Source organism: Giraffa tippelskirchi, chromosome 8 (assembly GCF_054371585.1).
Source record: "Giraffa tippelskirchi isolate mGirTip1 chromosome 8, T2T-mGirTip1v1.2.pri, whole genome shotgun sequence".
NCBI lineage: Eukaryota > Metazoa > Chordata > Mammalia > Artiodactyla > Giraffidae > Giraffa > Giraffa tippelskirchi.
Genome location: NC_137282.1, coordinates 145,389,545 through 145,416,490, shown reverse-complemented (window position 1 = coordinate 145,416,490; position 26,946 = coordinate 145,389,545). Strand labels below are relative to the sequence as shown.

Here is a 26,946-nt window from a genome sequence, read left to right as displayed (position 1 = left end):
AAGGAGGTCATGTAAAATTTTAACTTTTCCTCTTCACTAGGAGTGTCATTATCCATTAAAAGCTGTAAAAGTTCATCATTCATGTAGAGTATCATTTGGTGATCAGAGTTTATTATCCCCATTTCACAAATGAACAGATTCAGGTTCAGAGAAGCCAGAATAAGGCCATAGTAAAGAAACATTTGTCCTTTTCTGTAGCTCTTTGGAATTCTCCTCTACTTACTAGATGGTATGCTGCCTTATTCATGAATCATTCAATAAAGTCAATTCGATTTTTAAAATTTACTGTGCTGAATTTTGTTTTTTAGCAGTAGATTAGAGACTGGTTAGGGGGATGGTAATGGCAATGGCACCCCACTCCAGTACTCTTGCCTGGAAAATCCCATGAACGGAGAGGCCTGGTAGGCTACAGTCCATGGGGTCGCTAAGAGTCAGACATGACTGAGCGACTTCACTTTCACTTTTCCCTTTCATGCACTGGAGAAGGAAATGGCAACCCACTCCAGTATTCTTGCCTGGAGAATCCCAGGGACGGCGGAGCCTGGTGGGCTGCCATCTATGGGGTCGCACAGAGTCGGACACGACTGAAGCGACTTAGCAGCAGCAGTAGCAGTAGCAGCAGGGGGATGGTGGAATTTGGAGATGATGACTGAAAGGTACTAAAAGGTTTCTTTGTGGAGGGGATGAAAAATGTTCTAAAATTGATTGTGGTATGGTTGCTCACCTTTCTGAATATACTAAAGCCATGGGATTTTAAACTTTAAATGGATGAATTGTATATAGCTGAATTTTATGTCCATAAACCTGTCACCTAGAAAAAAAAGTAATTGTACAGTCAACCCCCATGTACTCATCATCAATACTCAACATTTTCTCCACTCTATTTCATATCCCCATACTTTCCAAAATTTCCAAGTTTGAATTTTTTCTTGGACGGCAAAAATTTGCATATGTGCTTTTATAGGTACCACTGTTATTTATTAGGCATTTAAAGGTTTTAGGAAAAATCAGATGTTAATATCCTTTTGAAATGTCTAAGACAGTAGTTCTCAAACTTTGTTGTGTGTCTTGGGGTGGGGGACGGGGTTGTTTAAAATCCCAGTGCGCTGGTGGCACTCACTGCACAGCAATTAAATGGGTGTCGGGGGCTATAGAACATCTATAGGTTTAATGATTCTCCAGATGACTTCAATGAACAGGAGTTCGTGAAATGTAACTAAAAAAGCTATGAAAGATAGTTCAATAGATAGGATCTAATCTGTTAAGCTTATGATTTAACTAAATTCTGATCAAAGAATAAAATGAAGTTTTGAGTTCGTGAAATGTAACTAAAAAAGCTATGAAAGATAGTTCAATAGATAGGATCTAATCTGTTAAGCTTATGATTTAACTAAATTCTGATCAAAGAATAAAATGAAGTTTTTATGCAAAAAATATTTGTAAGCTGAGTATCAAGATTGGCAAGTTGAACTTAAAATTTTGAAAATCTGTACCTGAATATTGAAGTGATTCAGTATTTAAATCGTAAATATTTAGGTCAAAAAATCGTTAAATATGTTCTCCTCAATCAGCATCCTCTCGAGATTTAAAAAACCGGAGAGACAGCTGGGTGACCGAGTGTTTCCCAAGCAGGTACTCTGGGTTACAGGAGAGAGAGCTCAAGCGCAGGAGACCCATTTCTTTTCAGCAGCAGCCCCGGAAAAGGATCCCACTGGCCAGGAAGTTTCATCTGGGATCCCCGGAGCCTCGGCAATGGCTCCAGGGTGACTTCTTGAGTCATTCCCGTTTCCCCGCCCTACCCAAGCGGCCGAAGAGCGCCGGGACGCGCGGTCCGAGCCGGGAAAATGGGCCCGCGAGCCCGGCCGGCGCTTCTCCTCTTGATCCTCCTGCGGACGGCGGCCACGCAGGGGCGACCGCCGCGTGAGTCCGGGGGCTGTGGGCCGGAGAGGGGCGCGGCGGGGGAGGCAAAATCGAAACTAGCTTTTCTTAGCGGTTGGGAGTTCGCTAAGCTCCGAACGACTGCTCAGCCCTGTGCGCGGTGCCCTCTCCCAGCTTCTCCCGGGGGGCCTGCGGGCCACAGGGGGTGCAGATGGGATTAGGGGACCTCCCGTCCCAAGACCTAACCCCTCACTCCTCGCGCACTCCCCGTCCTTGCTGCCACGGCGTGGCGCTCGGAACCACCCACTCCCTCTCCCAGCTAGGACGCTTTTAGAATAGAAATCTCTCATTGAGGTCGAGCTAGGATTAGGGGTCCTTGGCCTCGGATCTCGGTTTTCTTGTTTCTACTGTTAACCGAAGCGATTTAGCAAGCACGCACTGTCGACTGTGTCCTTTCACCCCCGATCACGCCCCAAACAGGAAGTTCTTTTCACCAAGGGCGACTTTGGCCAGAGTGCCCTCTCCGGTGTTTCCACACCCGGGGGCTCTAAGGGCTGGGAGACAGGGCTGAGCGAACACACAGTGAAGGCCGCCGGGTTTCCATTTCCGAACCACTGGCACAGACTGAGGATAGGAGGTTCTTGAGAGGTCAGCCTGGGGCCTTACTCTCGGGTATTGTTCTTTTGCCTGGAAAAATAACCTGCCTGATATTTTTGAACTTTTGAACTGAATCTCACAGTTCTTTTCAGCCCGGGGTTGTTAATTTGCGGTGTTAATAGTATTGTATATAAAGGAGGCCAAAGAGATGATAGTTAGCATGTAAGTAATGACCTCAGTTTTAAATCACCTTCCTATCTGTGATCTTGTTTGACTCTACTCAGCCTTTGGGCGGTAGAAACTATTCATATCTTGATTTTACTAGTGGTTAACAACTTCAGGTTAAATCCTTTCCCCAGGTTACAAAGAATTTAGACAGTCTGGTTTTCTGACATGAAGTAACACTGGTCGTAATCTTGGCTGACAGTGTTTGCCCTCACTGTTGTCTGGCACAGCTCTGGATGCTTTATACATCGACAGAATCACACTTGGAGGGTAGGTCGTATACGTATCCACACCTTACAGATGATGAGAACAAAATAAGACCTGCTCACCAGTACCTTTGTTCAATGTTACCCAGGGCTCTTCATAGTTGCAATTCTTAAAAGTTACTCTGCATTAGAGTTTAAATCATAAAATCTGATGAAGGAAAGTCTTCACTGACTACAAGAATATCAAGAGCAGAGAGTCGAGTCCTCTGATGCTTTACCTTCGAGTAGATGGGGATGATAATACACATAGGGAAAGACTCGCATCAGGTAATGGGTAACCTGTGAAGCAAGGAGGTCAGGGTAGGCCACTCTCCCCGGCTGGGTTTGAGCAGAGACCTGAAGTAAGTAAGGGTGATGCTCATTGGGAGCAGCGCTTCCTGGACAGGCTAGGGGGACCTGGCAAGGATTTGCAATGTCAGCACTCATTGACATTTTTTGTTGTGGGGACTGTCCTGTGTACTGTAGGACATTTAGGAGGGTCACTGTCCTTTACTCACTGGATGTTAGTACGCTCCCCAGTCGTGACAACCAAAAATGTCCCCAGGCATTGCCAGATGTCCCTAAGAAAATAAATGTCCTGATTGAAGAAAGAGCAAGGGCTCTGGAGGCCCAGAACAGGTGATGGGTTCAGCAAAGGAGCCATGGGCGAGTCTCCTAGGGCCTCACAGGTTGCAGTGTGGACTCCAAACCAGGAGTGATGTGATCAAGAATACCTATTGAAAAGTTCGCTCTGGCTGCTCTATGGAAAGCAGAATGAAGGGAGCAGTGATAAAAAAAAAAAAAAAAAAAAAAAAAAAAACAGGCAAAAGATGATGGACTGGGCCGGGTGGGAGCAGAGGTGGTGGCGAGAAATGGTTCTATTCTGGATTTATTTTAAAGGAAGTTGCTGAGGGATCTATGAAGGATCATATGATAGAAAATAAGTCAAAGGTGGCTCTATTATTATTTTATCTTTGTTTTATCAGCCTCAGCAACAGGGGGATCGGTGGTGTCATTTCCAAGGTGGTGAAGGTAGAAGAAAGCTGTTTGGGGGCAACCAAGAGCCTGGTTTTAGACTTGTTCAAGTTTGAAATTCCAGTGAGTCATCCAACTGGTGGTATCATATAGGCAGTTGGAGAGTAAGAATCTCGAGTTCAGGGTCAGAAATAGAAATCTAGAAGTTGGCATTTAGTCACCCAACAAGTATGTATTAAGCATCTGCTACTTGCCAGACACTGTTCTAGGCATCGCGGATACACACTGAACTCCCCCATCTAGAATTAAGGGAATGCATAAGAAAACTCACACCTACCCAGAGGCCTTTCCTCTTGGGCTTTCTGGGTGTTTTTTCACATTTGCATTTGATTTGGAACTGTTTTGATGCTGAAAGATACCCTGAGCTATTTATCAGCACATCTTCCAGCATTTAATAGCAAATATTTATAGGCAGTGGCTCAGACCGTAAAATGTCTGCCTACAATGCGGGAGACCCCGGTTCAATCCCTGGGTGGGGAAGATCTCCTAGAGAAGGAAATGGCAACCCACTCCAGTATTCTTGCCTGGAAAATCCCGTGGATGGAGGAGCCTGGTAGGGCTACAGTCCATGGGGTCACAAAGACTTGGACATGACTGAGTGACTTCACATACACATTTATAGGCAGACCTCAGAGATATTGTCAGTTCAGTTTCAGACAACCACAATAAAGGGAACGTCATAAGAAAGTGACTCAGACAAAGTTTTTGGTTTCCCAGTACATGCCCAAGTTGTGTTTACTACACTGTATGCTGTTAAGTGTACAACTATATTGTCTTAGAAAACATATGTACCTTAATTTTAAAAAAATATATTGCTAAAAAATGTTAGCCATCATATGAACCTTCAGAGAGTCAAAATCTTTTTGTAATAGTAACACCAAAGATCACTGATCACAGATCACCATAACAAGTAGAGCAATAATGAAAAAGTGGGGAATCTTGTGAGAATTACCAAATTGTGACACAGAGACATAAAAGTGAGCAAAGGCTGTTGGAAAAGTGGTACCGATGGACCTGCTTGACGTGGGGTTGCCAAAAACCAATTTGTAAAAAAACACATTAGCTTCAAAGGGGGGGAAAAAAGAAAGAGGTCTGTCTGTACGCAGGAAAGGGTTTAGAGATTGACGTAGTGATAAAAACTGGACAATAATTCCTCTGGACTTGGATCTAATTGGGTCTAAGCACCAACTCCTGAGCTCAAGTGCCCTAGCTAGACACATCTTGGGATTTTCTAAAATCTGTTGTCCCCAAGGGGAGGCTGCTGGAATCGTGAGTTCTGGGTCAGAGGCTGGGGGCTGCAAGGGGGTGGCAGCCCACATGGCACAAGGAGGGTCACAGGGAAGAAGGGTCATGGGGAGAGAGGGCACCTCCCACTTTCACAGGATGGGACCAGACACAGCTGGTTCGAGTAGAGTCAGAAGATGTGCGGACTCCCAGTCTCCTATGCGGCATGTCGCTCTCTTCCCAGGGTCACACTCCCTGCGCTTCCTCTTCATGGGCGCCACCAAGCCAGACCTTGGGCTGCCCCTGTTTGAGGCTTTGGGCTATGTGGACGACCAGCTGTTCGTGTCCTATGATCATGAGAGTCGCCGTGCAGAGCGGCGTGCCCCATGGCTCTGGGGCAGGGCCACCAGCCAACTGTGGCTGCGGCTGAGTCAGAACCTGAAAGGCTGGGACCATATGTTCATCGTGGACTTCTGGACCATCATGGACAACCACAACCAGAGCAAGGGTGCGTGGAGAACGGGCCTCACCTTCCCAAGGTGGGCGGGGTGTGTCCCTGCTTCACAGATGCATCTTGAGGGAGGTTTGAGATCCTGGCTATTTGAGGTTCTGGGGGGCAGAGGAAAGAGCAATCATTTGCTTCCTGAGGTTGTTCAGTCCCTGTAATGGTACCTGTAATCCCTGTAAGGGCTTCCCTGGTGGCCCAGATGGTAAAGAATCCACCTGCAATGCAGAAGACCTGGGTTCGATTCCTGGGTTGGGAAGATCTCCTGGAGAAGGAAATGGCAACCCACTCCAGTATTCTTGCCTGGAGAATCCCATGGACACAGGAGCCTGGCAGGCTGCAGTCCATAGGGTTGTCGCAAAGAGTCAGACACGACTGAGCGACTAACACACGCACAATGACAGAAACAGGGACCTGCTCCTTTGGTTTCAGTAACGAAGCTGGGGGCGTTGCCAGAGTCCCACACCCTGCAGGTGATCCTGGGCTGTGAGTTGCAAGAGGACAACAGCACCAGAGGGTTCTGGAAGTACGGGTATGATGGGCAGGACCATCTTGAATTCCGGCCTGAGACACTGGATTGGAGAGCAGCAGAGCCCAGGGCCCAGGTCACCAAGCTGGAGTGGGAAGTGAACAAGATTCGGGCCAAGCAGAACAGGGCCTACCTGGAGCGGGATTGCCCCGAGCAGCTGCTGCATTTGCTGGAGCTGGGGAGAGGACCTCTGGAGCAGCAAGGTACGGTGGGAGCACTCTCTGGCCCTCTCGTGATGGTGTGGAGGGGGGTGCAGGGTACAGGATCCCCAGCTGGGGTTTCAGAGATGGCAGATGTTGTGTGACTCTCTGGGAAGTAACTGCGGTCTGAGTTTTCCACCTTGAGGTCTCCAGCTCTGAGGTTTTCCCCTTTCAGTTGAGATGTATCATCTAGCTGTGAGTCATGATTTTATTTTTTTTCCATGCACATAGCTAAAGAAGTAACTGTGATTTTTCTTTAGATTTAACCAAGAACCCTATGCCCATTTATAACTTTTAGGGATTCAGAGATGCCAATTTTCATATGAATGAATACCAAGGCAAGAAATTACCTAATGAGGCAATCAGTCAGAGTAGCACAATCTTGAGGGGTCAAAGCTATTTTCACAGAACATACTAGTAGTCATGAAGGCTGACTATCTGACAAGACCCCTTGCTACAAGAACACTTATCAGGTTGAACCAGGTGAAATTACATATTCAATCAGTTTTGATCCTCATAAGGGGCAATTTCAGGCTTCCCAAATGGCGCTGGTGGTAAAGAATCCACTTGCCAATGCAGGAGATATAAGAGACCCAGGTTCAATCCCTGGTTTGGGAAGATCCCCTGGAGGAGGGCATGGCAACCCACTCCAGTATTCTTGCCTAGAGAATCCCATGGACAGAGGGGCCTGGCGTTCTACAGTCCATAGGGTCCCAAAGAGTCAGAGAGGACTGAAGTAACTTAACACGCACACACACAAGGGGCAATTTCATCTGATTCAACTTAAAGTATTAACAAAGAACATAGCACATGGGCAACAGGTGTGCATATTTACATGTGGGACTGGAGAACAGGCTGGTATAACTGTGACTGACACCACATCAGAACCGAATCATGGAACGTATTTTAGGACACAAAATGGTGGTGCATCTTTCCTACAACTTGCTCTGTCTGCACAGGGTGACTCCTTCCTCCAACATGTAGAGAAAGGGAAGTGAAGGTTGTAAAGAAAGGGAAGTGAAAGTGGTAAAGAAAGGAAGTGAAAGTTCTGGTCTTCCTGGCCTGAGTAGGAAGAGTCCCTCTCCAGATCCTCCCTTCTTCCTGTCCAGCGCCTCCTTTGGTGAAGGTGACTCATCACGTGACCTCTGCACTGACCACTCTTCGGTGTCGGGCTCTGAACTTCTACCCCCAGAACATCACCATAAGGTGGCTGAAGGACAAGCAGCCCCTGGATGCCAAGGACATTAAGCCAGAGGATGTGTTGCCCAATGGGGATGGGACGTACCAGGCCTGGGTGGCCTTGGCCGTGCTCCCTGGGGAAGAGCAGAGATACAGCTGCCAAGTGGAGCACCCAGGCCTGGATCAGCCCCTCACTGCCACCTGGGGTATGGATGAGAGCCAGGGGCTGAGAAAACCTGGTGTGGGTGGGCAGGGGTTGGTCAACAGGGCAGTCAGGGGAGGGTCTGCTCTGGGCTGGGGGTAGCGTCATGGGCTTTCATTTGCTTTTGCTGTTTTAGAGCCCTCACTGTCTGGCACCCTGGTCACTGGAATCCTCAGTGGGATTGCTGTTTGCGTCATCATCTTCCTTATCGGAATTTTGTTCAGAATCTTAAAGAGACGGCAGTCTTCAAGTGAGTAGGAAGAAGGAGGAAGCCTCTTAGCACCACGGCGCCCAGGACACTCTCATCTTCCTGCAGGAAGTGTGGCAAGTGGATGCAAAGAGGAGTTGGCATCCATGAGAAGCCCTCTCTTCTTTTTCCTTTGGGAACCCTGGCACCTCCCTGGGAGCAGGAATTTCCTGCTGATTTCCCAACCTGATTTCCCTCAGAATGACAACTCCTAATTCAACAGACATCTGTTGAGCACCTATTATTTGACAAGGGGCTGTTTAAGGTAGTGCAGGTTCTCTGAGGTTAAGTCACCATTGCTATTCTCAGAACCCAAGTCTAGTAGGAAATGAAATCCATGAAACAGGTAAATGCAGTTAAAGACCTCTGAAGGTCCTATGAAGCAAACACTCTTGGTGGGGTCAAGGGAAGGGAGGACCACATTCATCTGGGGATCAAGGATAGCTTCTGGATCTTGAAGAAGTAGGATTTCTTTAGGTGAGGTTGAGACAAGGGGAGCTCTGTGCAGGTGAAGCAACCGTGCACATGGGAGAGAGTGGCACATGCTGGGGAGTGAGAAATTATTATCAATTTGACCCTTGACTTTACATACTTATCAGTCTGCATTCCTACTTCCTGAACATCTGTGGTGCAGGGAAAAAAGGGGTAGACAGAAGCCAGCTCCTGCAGAGCCTTGGGGGCCTTTGGGTTGTTATGGGAGTGGGGGCGGGGAGGGTCAATGCAGGGACTTAAATCAGCAAAGAGGGACCCAATCTCCATGGTATGGAGAGTGAATTGTTAGGAAGTGAGACAGGAGGCAAAGAGACCAGTTAGGAAGCTACTCAGCATTTGCAGATGAGAGATTATGGTGCCTGAAATCCAGGGGTTCCTTGGGAAGGCGATGGTCAGAGTTGAGATGAGTGGATGGGGGGGTGGAGGTGGGCAGGGGAGGATCCGAAGTCTGTAACGCCTGTTTCCTGGACATGTCTTTGCAGGAGGAGCTGCTGTGGACTATGTCTTAGCCGAATGTGAATGAAGGGCACCCTGCAGACCCTTGTGGGGCGGAGACAGAACTGAAGACTCAGGGAGCGCGTGCCCTTACCGTGTTCTTCGTGCTCAGGATAATTGGAGCTAAGAAATGGGAACTGTCTCAGGAACTATCTGCTCTTAGCCTTCCTTGTTCACTCTCAAAAAGTTCACCATCTAGATTTCTGAGTTCCTGCTTGTTAAAGGGCCCCAGCTGTGACTTCTGCCCCAGAAGTGGTTTTCCTGAATCCCAGGCTACATTTAGAACCTACGTTGATTTCCTGCATCACCTCAGACTTCGTACAACTACATCATCTCATCTCCTAACTGTGGAACGAGGTTCCTTAAATCTGGGGGGTGGGGGGCGGGGCTCGTGATTCCTTTAAACCTCTGAGAATGGCTTTGAACTTTCTCCTTAGGTCATACACTCTAATACCCCTATCAGAATTTGGCACACACATCCAGGCAATTCCTGGACCCATTCAACTTTCCTTTTAACCCTCCCTCTGTTATTGAGCGGAGAAGGCAATGGCACCCCGCTCCAGTCCTCTTGCCTGGAAAATCCCATGGACGGCGGAGCCTGGTAGGCTGCAGTCCGTGGGGTCGCTAAGAGTCAGACACAACTGAGCAACTTCACTTTCACTTTTCACTTTCATGCATTGGAGAAGGAAATGGCAACCCACTCCAGTGTTCTTGCCTGGAGAATCCCAGGGATGGGGGAGCCTGGTGGGCTGCCATCTATGGGGTCGCACAGAGTCGGACACGACTGAGGTGACTTAGCAGTTAGCAGCTGTTATTGAGAACTCACTTGTCATCAAGCCCTGTGGTCTCTTCCATCAGAAGGAGATCTGGACTGTTGTACGGCCGTGAAGGCTGTGCACTGCACAACTCGAGCAGGAACCTTTCCCAGAAGAGGCATCCTTTTCTGGATGTTTGTGCCTATTAGGATAGTCTTCTCTAAAATCAGTGGGAAGTGTCTTGGGGAAGGATATCTTTTTCTAATTTGCGCAAAGGTGCCGTGTGGGATTCCTTAGATTAATGACACCTGCACTTTTGCAATACCTCTTCTGTATGCCAGACTTGAAGTAGCACAGGATTTGGTCTCTGCTCACGCCATCTCCTTGTTCTGATAATGAAAATGATAATTAAGATGATGATGATAATGATAATGTGGTGACATTTAAAAAGCTATTACGTGGTGCCAGACAGTTCTCTGAGTGCCCATTTACATGCATTATCTCATATAGTTCTTACAATAGTTCTTTGACATCAGTACTATTATCCCCCCCCCCTTTTTTTTTTAAGATGAAGAAAGTGAAGTTTAATATAGAGGTTCTCACAGCTTGCCAGGGACAGAGAGAGGTGTCAAACTCAGTCAGGCTGGCTCTTTGATCCAGCTTCTTGCTTCTGCATTCAGATGATTAGATACTTGGACTAAGTGGGGAAAGAAGGAGATGGCTGCGGAGATGGCTCTTCTCTTGTCTCCTTGTCTATATCCTCAGTGACTTTGATTCAAGTGAAGGGAAAAACAGCAGAAAACAATCTCGGCCATGTTTCCTTTCAAAGCTCCTGAGGGAAGAACCCTGGAATGTGACCACTAACCTCTCTATTGCCACACTGGCCAGCCCTATCTGGCCGTACTCATGAGACTGAGATTGGGAAGGTCGGTTAGTTACTGTGTTGGACCTCACAGAGTCCTGCTCCAATCAGGGCCAGTAGGGTGTAGGCATTTCCCTCCATAAACTGGAGCAACCGCTCTCATATTAAAGCTGGGAAAATATAAAATATATATATATACACACACACCAGATAACTCACGTTTATTTCATGCTGCTATGTACAACTGGTGGCATAACTATGTTCAAGGCTCTGTCTTGGAGGTTGGAGGGCAGGTGCCTCAGACCAAATACAGCACAAAAGTTTGTTTGGTAGGTACTAAATTTGGGCACAAAGATCTCAACTATTTATTTTAAACTTTTCTTTTTTTCTGGTTATGAAAGTTAAGTGGATAAAAGTACATATAATTTGTGCTTACTACAGAAAAGTTTAAAATGAAGTGAATTGAAACTATCCTTCCATTAGCCAAAGCTAACTCTATTAACAGTTTGTGTATCTCTTCTCAGTATTATTGCTATATTAAAATACATAAAATTATCAAATGCATAGATTTTAATAAATGCATAATTCATTGTGCATGATTTTCCTGATGCATTTGTCCATCTTATGTATGTACTTAATCAACTTCATCATTACATTATTTTGGGGACATTTATACTGCTTCTAATGGGTCATGGATCTTCCCTCGTAGCTCAGTCGGGAAAGAATCTGCCTGCAAGGCAGGAGACCTGGGTTTGATTCCTGGGTCGGGAAGATCCCCTGGAGAAGGAAATGGCAACCTACTCCAGTATTCTTGCCTGGGGAACCCCACGGACAGAGGAGCCTGGCAGGCTAGAGTCCATGGGGTCGAAACAGTCTGACACGACTTAGCAACTAAACCACCACCATCACCATACTGCTTCTAATTTTTTTAACATTTTATTTTCATTAAACTATAGTAGCTGAATTAATTGTTTTTCTTTACCCTAGAGACATTATCACCTAAATTGTAACACATTGGTCATTTTACCTCCAAACCACAGTGGGAGCACACTGACAAATTCTTTCTCCTTAAATATCCTCCCATATTCAAAGCAGACTGCCAAAAATCTTCCTTGCTCATACTGTTTCCTACCTTACTAAGGATATACTAAAATTAATTAGACAACAGTTTGTTTTATGTTCTTTTTGTTTTACACAGGCCAAAATTTCAAGAAACATTCTACTCTTCACAGTAACACATTTATTAACTGTAGCCTGTTACTTTTTAAAAAATAACCACAATTATAAAATTTCCATTTTCTTTCAGTGTTTCTTAGCTTAATTTTTCTGGCCTTGTTGATCAATTCTTAAGATCAGCTGCATTTGAAGTCAGGTCAATTCAGTTCAGTTCAGTTGCTCAGTCGTGTTTGACTCTTTGCAACTCCATGGACTGCATGCAATACACCAGGCTTTTCTGTCCATCACCAACTCTAGGAGCTTGCTCAAACTCATGTCCATTGAGTCAGTGATGCCATCCAACCATCTCATCCTCTGTCGTTCCCTTCTCCTTCTGCCTTCAATCTTTCCCAACATCAGGATCTTTTCCAATGAGTCAGTTCTTCACATCAGGTGACCAAAGTATTGGAGTTTCAGCTTCAGCATCAGCACTTCCAATGAATATTCAGAATTGATTTCCTTTAGGATGGACTGGTTTGATCTCCTTGTAGTCGAAGGGACTCTCAAGAGTCTTCTCCAATACCACAGTTCAAAAACATCAATTCTTCGACACTCAGCTTTCTTTATGGCCCAGCTCTCACATACATACATGACTACTGGAAAAGCATATGTTTGACTTGATGGGCTTTGGTCAGCAAAGTAATGTCTCTGCTTTTTATTTTGCTGTCTTGGTTGGTTATAGCTTTTCTTCCAGGCAGCAAGCGTCTTTTATTTCATAGCTGCAGTCACCATCTGCAGTGATTTTGGAACCCAAGAGTAGAAAGTGTCACTGTTTCCATTGTTTCCCCATCTATTTGCCATTAAGTGATGGGACTGGATGCCATGATCTTAGTTTTTTTAATGTTGAGTTTTAAGCCAGCTTTTTTACTCTCCTCTTTCACTTTCATCAAGAGGCTCTTTAGTTCCTCTTCGCTTTCTGCCATAAGGTTGGTGTCATCTGCATATCTGAGGTTATTGATATGTCTCCTGGCAATGGCAATCTTGATTGCAGCTTGTGCTTCATCCAGCCCAGTATTTTGCATGATGTACTCTGCATATAAGTTAAATAAGCAGGGTGACAATATACAGTCTTGACATACTCCTTTCCCAATTTGGAACCAGTCCGCTGTTCCATGTCTGGTTCTAACTGTTGCTTCTTGATCTGCGTACAGGTTTCTCAAGAGGCAGGTATGGTGGTCTAGTATCCCATCTCTTTAAGAATTTTCCACAGTTTGTTGTGATTTACACAGTTAAAGGCTTTAGCATAGTCAATGAAGCAGAAGTGGATGTTTTTCTGGAATTCTCTTGCTTTTTCTATGACCCAGCAGACGTTGGCAATTTGATTTCTGGTTCCTTTGCCTTTCTAAATCAGATACCAACGTTAAATTATCTATTTTATTTTACCTCTGGCAAAAACCACTTACAAGTTTGGTAGTAAGGAGAAGGGCGTCATCTGGTGGCGAACACCAAAAATGTCAACAGTGGTTTTATGACTATAGTGAGGGAGGGAGGGGGAGGGGGGAGGGGAAAGGGGGAAGGGAGGAGGGGGAGGGCGAAGTCCTCAGGGGAAAGGAGGAAAGGAAAACACAAAAGACAAGGAGTGAGGCACTTAGGATCACCTTTGGAGAAAAGCCCCTGAAATTTTGAGAGAGAAAAGATGAAACTGTTCACCAGGTATTTGAATTGCTGCAATCACAGGGCACTGTTGAGCTTCCTGAACTGGGAAAAGAACAGAAGGAAAACAAACACATCCTGTGATCTTTGAGGCCACCTGCCAGCAGTTGGTTAAGGCCTGCTGGGAGGTACAGGCAAAATTGGTCTTGTGTTATAATAATATAGCCTTAGAGTGCTGTGTACTTGATTCATTCTTCATGTACACACACACACACACACACACACACACACACACACTTAAAAGCAAAAGCCTTTCTCTAAAATGCTGCAAGGTTCTTATAAGCTACACACTCTAATCATGACTAGAATTTTAAAATGCATAACTTTAACCATTGAAGATATTTACAGATATCTCTAATTTTAATTTCTATGGACTTTGGTTCATATTTTTTCTTCCCCATTTTTGAATAAGTGATTAATATGTAGATTTTAATACAGTATTAAATTACCTCATTGACTATTTTACTAAAAATCCTCAGTTGCCCTGACATCCTGAATGCATTTATTACTTGGCCTAGAATGCATACGGGTATCTCACAAATTCTGTTTCTGAATAATTCTCTAAGGTGTTTACTCATACGTATGAGGGATACATATAGTCTGCCTTAAGCAGATGCTTCTATAGCTTCTATTTCTTGGCTGGATGAAATTGTATTCTCAGTAAAGTCTTCTTTAGCATGAATATTTCCTGAAAGTAATTTTTTTTTTTTTTTAGCTAATAGTTATTGAGTACTTACTAGATGCCAGGCCTTGTTCTAAATGTTAATTTAATTCCTCTGAAGAATTCTTTGACATGTAAGCTCTTGGTATTCTGTTACCCTTATTTTGTTGTGTGTAAACCAAGGCACAGAGAGGTTAGTTAACTTGCTGAAGGTTACACAGCTGGAAAACCATCGTGCTGATTTTTTTTTTTTCCAGCTAGCCTGGCTCAGAGTCAAATTCCTAACCAATACACAATACCTCTCTCTGAGTCAAGAAAGCATGTGGTTGATGCCATTGCATCTTTTTATGATACTCCTTTAAGTAACCATTCTGATGCCTAGTGACGATACCTTGGATATTTCCTGAGTGAGGAGAAGACTAGTTTTAACGTTTCAGAATGTCTTGTTTCACACAGGCCAAAATTTCGAGAAACATTCTACTCTTCACATTAACACATTTATTAACTGTGGCCTGTTAATTTTTTTAATAACCAGTTATAAAATCTCAATTTTCTATAATTTTTCATAGATATTTGGGAACTTTATTTTCTTTTCACACACAAAATATTAACTATCAATTCACATTTCTGTTTATTCTCTTTATTATTCAGGGAGTATCACAGTTTGGGTAGCCTTGAAGCACATATGAATCATTTCTCCACCAGGTTTGGGTAGAAAGTATTGTTATTTTAAAAAGAAAATCAAATTCTGGCTTTTGACCCAAAGATTCTAAAATAGAATTTTGCTGTTTTCAGTGCATTTGGTGGGGGGCTGAGCATAATACCAATACTTGTATAAACTTCAGTGAAAATCTTGTCAGTTAACCTTACTCTGCAAGTCCATGAACTAGGCCAGATTTTATTCCGTAAACAGAGTGACCACAATGGCATTTTTGTAAAACAGTCAGCAAGCAACTTGGATGATGCCAATGGAGCTTCACTCAGTGTGTAAGAAAGCATCTAGTTTAAACATAGGTGTATTAAAGATCTTTCCTTTGTGTACTTTTGGGTTTACAGTTTTCACCACTAAACAAATGCAAATCCTTTGTTTGTGCTTTGTTTGTGTGATTAAGAAAGTATTCCATGGAATTTTAAAAATCAAATTTAACTACAAATGTGTTTATAAAAATTTTGAAACAATTGCTTAAGAAAGGATAATATTAGAAACTTGCTTGTCCAAATAGGATTTTCTTCAGTAGGTCAAAATGTGTTAAGAATATTTAGAGGAGAAAGCCCACACAAGGACAACAGGCCTAGAAAGTGCAAGTGCCAACAACTTTTAGAAAAAGAGTTTGAACTAAAGAGAAAATGCAGGGTGGTTAGGATTTGGCACTTTGACTGCCATCACCCAGGTTCAATCCCTGGATGGGAAACTGATATCCTGCAAGATGTGTGGTGCAGCCAAAATGGAAAAAATAAAATCAAATAAAGAAGGAAAAGTAAGAACATTTTCTTAAAAGGGTAAGGAGAGGAAATGAGGAAAACAGGGAGAGACACAGTAGATGTATGTTACGGAACCAAAAACACACCAATGGGAATGACAGGAAAAACGAATAATTAGAAAATAGGTCATACCAAAGTAAAGATTAGTTGACTGAAAAAGAGAAATGCATTGAAGACTTAGATGGAAGGAGATAAATCAGCCATCGGTGAGAGAAGCCCCAGACCAGAAGTGGTGTTCCCAAACGCCTGCATCTCACTACTGTCAAGTTATAAATCCCTGGCAGCCTGGCAAAATGAGGTGAGATTGTACTTACGCATTTCCTCAACTATAACATTGCTCAAAACTCTCTCTACCCAGGGATTCCTTTTTACTAAAGTGCAATTATACCCCGAAAAGTGTTGATATATGCTGGTAGTTTTCAACCCTGGCCAAGTATCAGAATTGTTGTTGACTATATATATTCCATGGAATGATATGCATATATATATATATATGTATTCCTGAACTCCAGTATTTTGACTGAGTTTGTTTGTGATGGGTGGTTCTGGGCATTTTATATTTTTAGAAGATGTTTGGTTAACATCACTGTTTTATTTGTTGAAATATTTAATGTATCCACTTAGCCACAACTTGCTTGCAAGGTTTTAATTTGTAGGGTCTTGGTCACATAAATGGGGTTCTGTGATGCTAGGTTCACTCGGAGGATGAGTTCCAGGTGACCCGCTTTCTTCCAAGCCACAGGACCAAGTAACACCTGGATCCTAGAGCAGAAGTATACATTTTTAATATAAATCTATATGTGTATACCCTTTAAATATTTCTGTTCTGACAGTCATGACTTTTTGGGTCAATGTCATTGAGAAAAGTTTAGAAAACAAGAAATTGGGAGAAGAGAATAAGAAAAATGGAACTATATTGTACCTTCATGAATTAAAAAGCATGTGGAGATTTCATGTTTACATATGAACTCTGACCTCATACTTTCCCTCTGTAATGTTTGACATTTCTTCCTAGCTAAGTCTCCTTTATAAGGTGCAAGTTCATAGTGGGAGAGGGTGTTGAAAGTCAGAAGTCTAAAAACTCTCAATTTGGGGCAGAAAAATATAACCCCATCTAATTATTTTAGAAGTGATATAAACCCTGTGCCATGCAGAGCTTTCGTGCTCTCTCCTGGGTCTTTCCTCTCCATTACTGGGTCTCTTCTCCCTTTTTGCCTAAGTCTGATGTTATAGTGTAAGGCCATATTCTCATTCTAAGTCTCCCCAATAGACATTTATCTATTCACCAGGAATGCGGTGGGCTGGGGGGAGAAGTCTTTATTTTTCAATTTAACTAGAGTGACTCTTACTGTGGAAATTTTCAGAAGCTGCAACTGGAAACTAAAGGGAAACTTTTTTGATTGAGAAGTCTTTTTCAAACCTTATTCAGATGCAATTGTGTTCTACTTTGCTTAAAAACAAAAACAAAAAAACAGGGACTAGCCTGTCCATAACCCTCTGTAATCTTATCAAAAGCCTCCCAGGTGAGGGCCCTGTAGGCTTAGTATTGACCTTAATCAAGTATTAGCCCCATCCTACTATTAATCCCTAACTCTACAAAACGTGTTCTTGTCTCTAAAACTGAAGAAGGTTGAGACAGGATTAATGGAAAAGAGAAAGGAGCTTTTAAGAATTGAAGCCCAATCAGACAGGTGCAGAAGTCCAGGAAGAGGTTCCAGGGGCAACTGGTGACTGAAGCCTATCTTTAAGTTCCTTCTCTCACATGTCTTTGCCGAAAAAGGAGTCACGCAGTACATGTTTGAATGGAGAAAGAGAATAGTTTTAATTTGCAGTTGTCTGTTTTTTCAGTCTTTCCATACACAGGAGTTTTAGTACCAGAGCCTCTTCATGGCCAGGCTTATAGTTTGTCTCATCAAAATGCGTGGCCTTTAAAATTGAAACATTAAAAGAACTGAAAGGGAAAGTTCCATCACCTATAATTATATGCTCCTTTACATATTATTTTTACATTCCCCAAGGAACCATTATCTAATTTATTAGTTTTGCTTGCTCGTGCTCAGTCGTGTCCGAGTCTGCGACCTCATGGACTGTAGCCCGCCAGGCTCATATGTCCATGAGATTTCCCAGGCAAGAATGCTGGAGTGCATTGCCATTTGCTCCTCCAGGGGATCTTCTCCATTCAGGGATGGAACCCGCGTCTCCTGCATTGGCAGACGGATTCTTTACCCCTGAGCTACCAGGGAAGCCCTAATTTGTTAGTTACGGAGCTATAATTGAAGGCAGGAGAAGGGGAGGACGAGATGGTTGGATGGCATCACCGACTCAATGGACATGAATTCCAGCAAGCTCAGGGAGATGGTGAAGGTAACAAACAGTCGGACACGACTGAAATACTGAACAACAACAACAAGTTATGAAAAGGAAATTTGAAGTGGAGCTCTTTGCTCCACCTCCTTGAGCTGATAAGAAAACACTCAACTTGCAAATGGGCACAGAGAGAAAGTGCAAGACAAAAGAGAAACTAAAGCTTTCATTCGATTGAAGGCCACCTCCCCTGCCAGGAGCTCAACTGAAGAGCAAGGTTTTCTGACCAATGAAAACACTGAAATCTTAATAACCCCCTCCTTGCCCCACCCCCTGATGACCTAATTTGGAAACGTCGCCTGAGAGTGTGGTTTTCAATCAGGTCCGCTAGAGTGCAATTTAAAGGGCTGTGCCACGGTGGTAGAGTTATTGCGACAGCAGCCATGTCTGGTCGCGGGAAGGGTGGTAAAGGTCTCGGTAAAGGGGGCGCTAAGCGCCATCGCAAAGTTTTGCGGGATAATATCCAGGGTATTACTAAACCAGCTATACGGCGTCTGGCTCGGCGTGGTGGCGTCAAACGTATCTCCGGCCTTATCTACGAAGAGACTCGTGGGGTGCTGAAAGTGTTTCTGGAAAATGTGATCCGGGACGCGGTCACCTACACGGAGCACGCCAAGCGCAAGACTGTTACAGCCATGGACGTGGTCTACGCGCTCAAACGTCAGGGCCGTACCCTTTACGGTTTTGGTGGTTGAGCAAAGCCCGTGCTTGAAACGTTTGAGAAACCAAAGGCCCTTTTCAGGGCCGCCCAAATATTCGCTAAAGAGCTGTTGGACGTTACTGAGATGTGAGTAAGGGAGTGTTTTAAAGTGTGAAAGAGAGCTGCCTTAATTCAGTTACATATCCATATTTGCGAGGGATTGGGAAGCATGACTTTTTTATAATGGAAATAGGACTTTAGACGTGGTAAAACGTAACCACCAATAAGAATACTTGCCCTTAGATTTTGTGCACGTTGATGTCCAGCCTTCAAACTGGTTGGCTGGCGGTTTCAATGGCACAAAGCTTCGCATTATCGCCCACACAATACATAGCTATATAAATGAGGGCTCTGGGGACGAGCTTTCAATGTGGGGACTTTCTCATTGTGGTGAAAAAAAATCCCAGCTTTGTAAAGCTGATTTCCTGTTAGCCAAGGCGTGGAGCTTCATAACGGTATCCGGAACAATCTGATTTATGCCAGGCTCTGAAGGGCCCTGGAACAAAGGCACAGAGTGGTCTAACCGGTTCCGCACAGGTTCGAGTAGTTCTTGGCAGCTGGCCCACTGCTGGGGGGGATGAAGCCAGCCTCCTTTTCCTCTGCGGTGAGTCTCAGGTACAGCAAATGGGGTCAACTGCCTTTTTCGGCAAGGGAAGAATTTTCCTTCGCTATCCCAGCTCCGTAAAACAGTGGCCACTTTGCCCAAAGTTCTGGGCTGTGGCTGATTCTATACAAATCGAAACCATTGTGTTTAGTCATTTTCCAAACAGGAAATAATTTTTCTTCAGAGGTCAGATTATACAAATGAATTCAGACAGTATAAGTCCTAGTGAATCATCTGTAGAACACAGATGTATGTGAAACTGCTTAAATTACATAGTTTTGCATTGACTTTGTTCGAAGTCGCCCCAAATAGTGAGGCCCCAAACAAGATGAACAGTATAAATGTATTATTTACGAGGATCTTTAAATTAGGCTAAATTACAAATTAAGTAAAAACTAAATTGTTTAAAGTGGAAAAGATCTTTTCCTAATACAAGCAGGTTTGTAACTTAAAGGTCACATTGAGCCTCCAACATCTCCATACATGGTTTAACATTTTCAGCCTGTGTAGGGCAATATGAACAAGACTCACTCTCTTCATTGACAACCACAATTATATTAAGACTATATTACAAAACCAGATTTTAATATATATGCTTAACATATAGAAAATAATGTGCTAACTGCTTTCATAGTAACAAAGACAAAAATTTCAATATTCTTGCAAATGTGAAACGAAACCGTTTGATTTACACAAAATCACAGTGGAAAGAAATATTTAATAAGTAAAAAAAAAACTTCTCACTAACCCAAATTGAAACCTTGGTTTCCCTATATTCAGTTCAGTTCAGTTCAGTTGCTCAGTCGTGTCCAACGCTTTGCAACCCCATGAACAACAGCACGCCAGGCCTCCCTGTCCACCACCAACTCCCGGAGTCCACCCAAACCCATGTCCATCGAGTCGGTGATGCCATCCAGCCATCTCATCCTCTGTCGTCCTCTTCTCCTCCTGCCCTCAATCTTTCCCAGCATCAAGGTCTTTTCAAATGAGTCAGTTCTTCGCACGAGGCGGAGTTTCAGCTTCAACATCAGTCCTTCCAATGAACACCCAGGACTGATCTCCTTTAGGATGGACTGGTTGGATCTCCTTGCAGTCCAAGGGACTCTCAGGAGTCTTCTCTAACACCACAGTTCAAAAGCATCAATTCTTCGGCGCTCAGCTTTACTTATACTCCAGCTCTCGCATCCACACATGACCACTGGAAAAACCATAGCCTTGACTAACGGACCTTTGTTGGCAAAGTAATGTCTCTGCTTTTTAATATGCTGTCTAGGTTGGTCATAACTTTCCTTCCAAGGAGTAAGCATCTTTTAATTTCATGGCTGCAATCACCATCTGCAGTGATTTTGGAACCCAAAAAAATAAAGTCTGACACTGTTTCCACTGTTTCCTCATCTATTTCCCATGAAGTGATGGGACCAGATGCCATGATCTTAGTTTTCTGAATGTTGAGCTTTAAGCCAACTTTTTCACTCTCCTCTCTCACTTTCATCAAGAGGCTCTTTAGTTCTTCACTTTCTGCCATAAGGGTGGTGTCGTCTGCATATGTGAGGTTATTGACATTTCTCCCGGCAATCTTGATTGCAGCTTGTGCTTCCTCCAGCCCAGCGTTTCTCATGATGTACTCTGCATATAAGTTAAATAAGCAGGGTGACAATATACAGCCTTGACGTACTCCTTTTCCTATTTGGAACCAGTCTGTTGTTCCATGTCCAGTTCTAACTGTTGCTTCCTGATCTGCATACAGGTTTCTCAAGAGGCAGGTCAGGTGGTCTGGTATTCCCATCTCTTTCAGAATTTTCCACAGTTTATTGTGATCCACACAGTCAAAGGCTTTGGCATAGTCAATAAAGCAGAAATAGATGTTTTTCTGTAACTCTCTTGATTTTTCGATGATTCAGCGGTTGTTGGCAATTTGATCTCCGGTTCCTCTGCCTTTTCTAAAACCAGCTTGAACATCTTAACCCCTGTTAAGTCCATGGATACGGAGTTCAGAATCCTTATACAGAATGATACATAAAAGTACATACTGGAGTAGAATTAGGTGAAGAAAAGAAACACAACATGGTAGAACATAGTTGAAACACAGAACAGATCTCCACTCATAAACTTCCTAAACTCGAAGAGGGATTCTCTAGTGGTGCAGATGGTAAAGAATATGCCTGCTAATGCAAGATACCTGGGTTTGATCCCTGGATCGGGAAGATCTTTCTAGGGAAGAGAATGGCTGCCCCTTGCAGTATTCTAAGAGCATTCAGAACTTAACGAATGTGCCGATTTTGTTAGGATGGACAATTCTCTGGAATTGGACAATACCCACGCTAGAATATCTGTACTGTATGTCCAATAAGATACATTTCACCACATCACAGATTCATTTCTCAAACACTTAGATTAACCAGTAGTCTTCTTCCAGACTTCTGGAAAAACGATGTTACACCCTCCTAAAATCACTTAGGTGGCTCTTAAAAGAGCCTTTGGGTTCTATGAATACTGGTTGTTGAAGAAATGTTACTTCTTGGTTGTTGCTTTCCTAGTATTAGTTTTCTGCTGGGTCAACTTAGGATTCCCAGCTTTGGGCTTTCCTGCCCTGGCCTTCGCTGGGCTCTTCCGTTGTTGTTTGTCTTTGGTTCTTTTAGCCTTCTGCCCGTTCCTAGCAGCTTTCTGAGCCGCTGTTGTCCTCGGCTTCTTAGCTCTTTTGTTGGTTTTGCCATTCTTCGGAGACTCTAAACCTCTGGATAAGACCAGCTTCCTACTCTTCACAGAAGCAGGTTTTTTGACTTTTTCCTTAGTAAGCTCAGAAGCAGCCTTCTTGCTGAGCTTGAAAGAGCCGGAAACACCAGTACCCCTCGTCTGTACCAGGATTCCCTTGCTCACCAGGCCCTTCAGACCCAGCTTGATGCGACTGTTGTTTTTTTCCACGTTGTAACCTGCGGCTGCCAGCGCTTTTTTCAGCGCAGCCAAGGACATGCCAGCTCTCTCCTGGGAGACCGAAAGTGCCTCAGTAATCAACTTGGATACTGATGCGCTTGCTGTCTTCCGATTCACACCTGTCAAGCCAACCGGCTTCCTTCCCCGCTTCCTCGCTGGAGGTTTCTCCATGGAAGCTGGAACCTGGTCGCCTGAAGTGGCAGGCGCCGTCTCAGACATAACAGCAAACACAGACAAAAAACATCTTTCAGCAAGTACCGTAAAACGCCGCGTGGGGGTGCTCAGGGCCTTATATAGGGCAGGGCGCGCTGTGATTGGTTCATCGCTCAGGCACCACCCCGCCCCTTGGGGGAGGAGCGTTTGTGTTTGTTTCACTTCCAAAAATTGAATACTTAAAAAATCTGTTGCACGGAATTGCCCAGGTTCCACTGCCGAATAATCCACAGAGATACAGATTTCAGATGCCTTTTCAATTTTTGATGAAAAATAACTCTGCATGACAAAGCTATTCAATAAAGCTCTCAATTGCCACCAAAATTCAAAGAGAAGAACAAAACTTCCTCTTTTCCTTGTAAATATAAAAGTAATTTTTAACAAAAGACTTATCTCATCTCTCCTGAGTGGTCTTCCAAATGTTTGGCTTCCAGTCGGTGGAAAAAATAAATTATTCACACCTTTATTCTAGTTGAAAATTATTTATGTATATGAGGGAAGTAACACAGATATCTTAGAGGTCTCACTGCAGACTTAAAAGGTGCATTTAGAATTGCTGAAAAAACTTCAGGGTACCACCTTATTTGGGCAAACACAGTCTAATAAACCATGATCTACAGGCATGTGGATTGTTTGTGATTAAAACAACTTCTCAGTCTACAGCTTGATAGCAAACCCTCAAGCATGAAGTAAATAATATGGATCTCACACATATCTGCTTGGCCAAAATCAGGTCCCCTTGTGGCTGGCGTCCTAAACTGAGTTTTGTTTCTGGTTTCATTAGTTGAAACCTTACCCCTGCGCCCACCCCCATCTCCTTCACACTTCACTGTAAAAAAAAAAAACCCAACTCAAGGAAACAGATACAATCCCTGCTCTTAATATAAAATGTGAGGTAGGAACCCTGATGTGAAGAGCTCATTGGAAACCACAGACCCAGATCTCTAAAAGGACTGACCTGGCAGGTGTGTCTACAGAGCTGTGGGGAAAGAATGATTACAATAATGTAATACTTCTTCTTCTGAAATACTTCAGTTCAGTTCAGTTCAGTCACTCAGACGTGTCCGACTCTTTGCGACCCCATGAATTGCAGCATGCCAGGCCTCTCTGTCCATCACCAACTCCCGGAGTCTACCCAAACCCATGTCCATCGAGTCGGTGATGCCATCCAACCATCTCATCCTCTGTCGTCCCCTTCTCCTCCTGCCCCCAATCCTACCCAGCATTAGGATCTTCTCCAATGAGTCAACCCTTCACATGAGGTGCCCAAAGTATTGGAGTTTCAGTTTCAAAATCAGACCTTCCAATGAACACTCAGGACTGCTCTCTTTTAGGATGGATTGATTGGATCTCCTTGCAATCCAAGGGACTCTCAAGAGTCTTCTCCAACACCACAGTTCAAAAGCATCAATTCTTTGGCGCTCAGCTTTCTTCACCGTTCAACTCTCACATCCATACATGACCACTGGAAAAACCATAGCCTTGACTAGACGTACTTTTGTTGGCAAAGTAATGTCTCTACTTTTAAATATGCTATCTAGGTTGGCCATAACCTTCCTTCCAAGGAATAAGCGTCTTTTAATTTCATGGCTGCAATCACCATCTGCAGTGATTTTGGAACCCAGACAAATAAAGTCTGACACTGTTTCCACTGTTTCCCCATCTATTTCCCATGAAGTGATGGGACCAGATGCCATGATCTTAGTTTTCTGAATGTTGAGCTTTAAGCCAACTTTTTCACTCTCCTCTTTCACCTTCATCAAGAGGCTCTTTAGTTCTTCTTCACTTTCTGCCATAAGGGTGGTGTCATCTGCATATCTGAGGTTATTGATATTTCCCCTGGCAATCTTGATTCCAGCTTGTGTTTCTTCCAGCCCAGAGTTTCTCATGATGTACTCTGCATATAAGTTAAATTATCAGGGTGACAACATACAGCCTTGACGTACTCCTTTTCCTATTTGGAACCAGTCTGTTGTTCCATGTCCAGTTCTAACTGTTGCTTCCTGACCTGCATACAGGTTTCTCAAGAGACAGGTCAGATGGTCTGGTATTCCCATCTCTTTCAGAATTTTCCACAGTTTATTGTGATCCACACAGTCAAAGGCTTTGGCATAGTCAATAAAGCAGAAATAGATGTTTTTCTGGAACTCTCTTGCTTTTTCGATGTTCCAGCGGATACTGGCAATTTGACCTCTGGTTCCTCTGCCTTTTCTAAAACCAGCTTGAACATCTGGAAGTTCATGGTTCACGTATTGCTGAAGCCTGGCTTGGAGAATTTTGAGCATTACTTTACTAGCATGTGAGATGAGTGCAATTGTGCGGTAGTTTGAGCATTCTTTGGCATTGCCTTTCTTTGGGATTGGAACGAAGACTGACCTCTTCCAGTCCTGTGGCCACTGCTGAGTTTTCCAAATTTGCTGGCATATCGAGTGCAACACTTTCACAGCATCACCTTTGAGGATTTGAAATAGCTCAACTGGAATTCCATCACCTCCACTAGCTTTGTTCGTAGTGATGCTTTCTAAGGCCCACTTGACTTCACACTCCAGGATGTCTGGCTCTAGGTGAGTGACCACACCATCGTGATTATCTGGGTCGTGAAGATCTTTTTTGTACAGTTCTTCTGTATATTCTTGCCACCTCTTCTTAATATCTTCTGCTTCTGTTAGGTCCATACCATTTCTGTCCTTTATCGAGCCTATCTTTGCATGAAATGTTCCTTTGGTATCTCTAATTTTCTTGAAGAGATCTCTAGTCTTTCCCAATCTGTTGTTTTCCTCTATTTCTTTGCACTGATCACTGAGGAAGGCTTTCTGATCTCTCCTTGCTATTCTTTGGAACTCTGCATTCAGATGGGAATATCTTTCCTTTTCTCCTTTGCTTTTTGCTTCTCTTCTCTGCCCAGCTATCTGTAAGGCCTCCTCAGACAGCCATTTTGCTTTTTTGCATTTCTTTTCCATGGGGATTTTCTTGATCCCTGTCTCCTGTACAATGTCACGAACCTCTGTCCATAGTTCATCAGGCACTCTGTCGATCAGGTCTAGTCCCTTAAATCTATTTGTCACTTCCACTGTATACTCATAAGGGATTTGATCTAGGTCATACCTGAATGGTCTAGTGGTTTTCCCTACTTTCTTCAATTTAAGTCTGAATTTGGCAATAAGCAGTTCATGATCCGAGCCACAGTCTGCTCCCGGTCTTGTTTTTGCTGACTGTATAGAGCTTCTCCATCTTTGGCTGCAAAGAATATAATCAATCTGATTTCGGTGTTGACCATCTGGTGATGTCCACGTGTAGAGTCTTCTCTTGTGTTGTTGGAATAGGGTGTTTGCTACTACCAGTGCGTTCTCGTGGCAAAACTCTATTAGCCTTTGACCTGCTTCATTCTGTACTCCAAGGCCAAACTTGCCTGTTACGCCAGGTGTTTCTTGTCTTCCTACTTTTGCATTCCAGTCCCCTATAATTAAAAGGACATCTTTTTTGGGTATTAGTTCTAAAAGGTCTTGTAGGTCTTCATAGAATCGTTCAACTTCAGCTTCTTTGGCATTACTGGTTGCCGGGGGCAGCGGCCGACAGGGGCTAAGCTGGGCCGGGGGCTGGGGGCTGGCGGCGGTGAGAGGAATTACCCAAGGCCCAAGGTAAGAGAAACCCAAGTAAGACGGTAAGTGTTGCGAGAGGGCATCAGAGGGCAGACACAGTGAAACTAGAATTACAGAAAACTAGCTAATCTGATCAAATGGACCACAGCCTTGTCTATCTCAAAGAAACTAAGCCATGCCGTGTGGGGCCACCCAAGACGGATGGGTCACGGTGGAGAGGTCTGACAGATTGTGGTCCACTGGAGAAGGGCATGGCAAACCACTTCAGTATTCTTGCCTTGAGAACCCCATGAACAGTACGAAAAGGCAAAAGGATAGGACACTGAAAGATGAACTCCCCAGGTCAGTAGGTGCCCAATATACTAATGGAGATCAGTGGAGAAATAACTCCAGAAAGAATGATGGGATGGAGCCAAAGCAAAAACGATACCCACCTGTGGATGTGACTGGTGATAGACGCCAAGTCCGATGCTGTAAACAGCAATATTGCATAGGAACCTGGAATGTTACGTCCATGAATCAAGGCAAATTGGAAGTGGTCAAACAGGAGATGGCAAGAGTGAACGTCAACATTCTAGGAATCAGCGAACTAAGATGGACTGGAATGGGTGAATTTAACTCAGATGACCATTATATCTACTACTTGGGCAGGAATCCCTTAGAAGAAATGGAGTAGCCATCATGGTCAACAAATGTGTCCGAAATGCAGTACTTGGATGCAATCTCAAAAATGATAGAATGATCTCTGTTCGTTTCCAAGGCAAACCATTCAATATCACGGTAATCCAAGTCTACGCCCCAACCAGTAATGCCGAAGAAGCTGAAGTTGAACGATTCTATGAAATACTTCAGAG

General features: G+C 43.9%; 3 protein-coding genes across 5 annotated transcripts; 2 read left to right on the top strand and 1 right to left on the bottom strand.

The window, feature by feature from the left end:
• The first annotated feature begins 1,615 nt into the window (after positions 1-1,615).
• On the top strand, positions 1,616-15,284 carry HFE (homeostatic iron regulator). Of its 3 annotated transcripts, none has more exons than XM_081522052.1 (6): positions 1,616-1,920; positions 5,449-5,712; positions 6,142-6,441; positions 7,548-7,823; positions 7,956-8,069; positions 9,041-15,284. In XM_081522052.1, exons 1-6 carry the CDS (start codon positions 1,845-1,847, stop codon positions 9,079-9,081), a joined length of 1,071 nt encoding a protein of 356 aa, XP_081378178.1. In that variant the 5' UTR covers positions 1,616-1,844; the 3' UTR covers positions 9,082-15,284. The 3 variants fall into 3 exon arrangements, with proteins under 3 accessions (XP_081378178.1, XP_081378179.1, XP_081378180.1); XM_081522053.1 differs by having other exon boundaries at positions 1,698-1,920; positions 6,166-6,441; XM_081522054.1 differs by lacking the exon at positions 7,548-7,823 and having other exon boundaries at positions 1,698-1,920.
• Positions 15,285-18,428: 3,144 nt separating this feature from the next.
• Positions 18,429-18,798, top strand: LOC145518199 (histone H4). The gene has a single exon (XM_081522051.1). The coding sequence runs from the start codon at positions 18,429-18,431 to the stop codon at positions 18,738-18,740; it is 312 nt and encodes a 103-aa protein (XP_081378177.1). The 3' UTR covers positions 18,741-18,798.
• Positions 18,799-19,910: 1,112 nt separating this feature from the next.
• H1-6 (H1.6 linker histone, cluster member) lies at positions 19,911-23,332 on the bottom strand. The gene has a single exon (XM_081522050.1). The coding sequence runs from the start codon at positions 22,776-22,778 to the stop codon at positions 21,861-21,863; it is 918 nt and encodes a 305-aa protein (XP_081378176.1). The 5' UTR covers positions 22,779-23,332; the 3' UTR covers positions 19,911-21,860.
• Between the last annotated feature and the right edge of the window lie 3,614 nt (positions 23,333-26,946).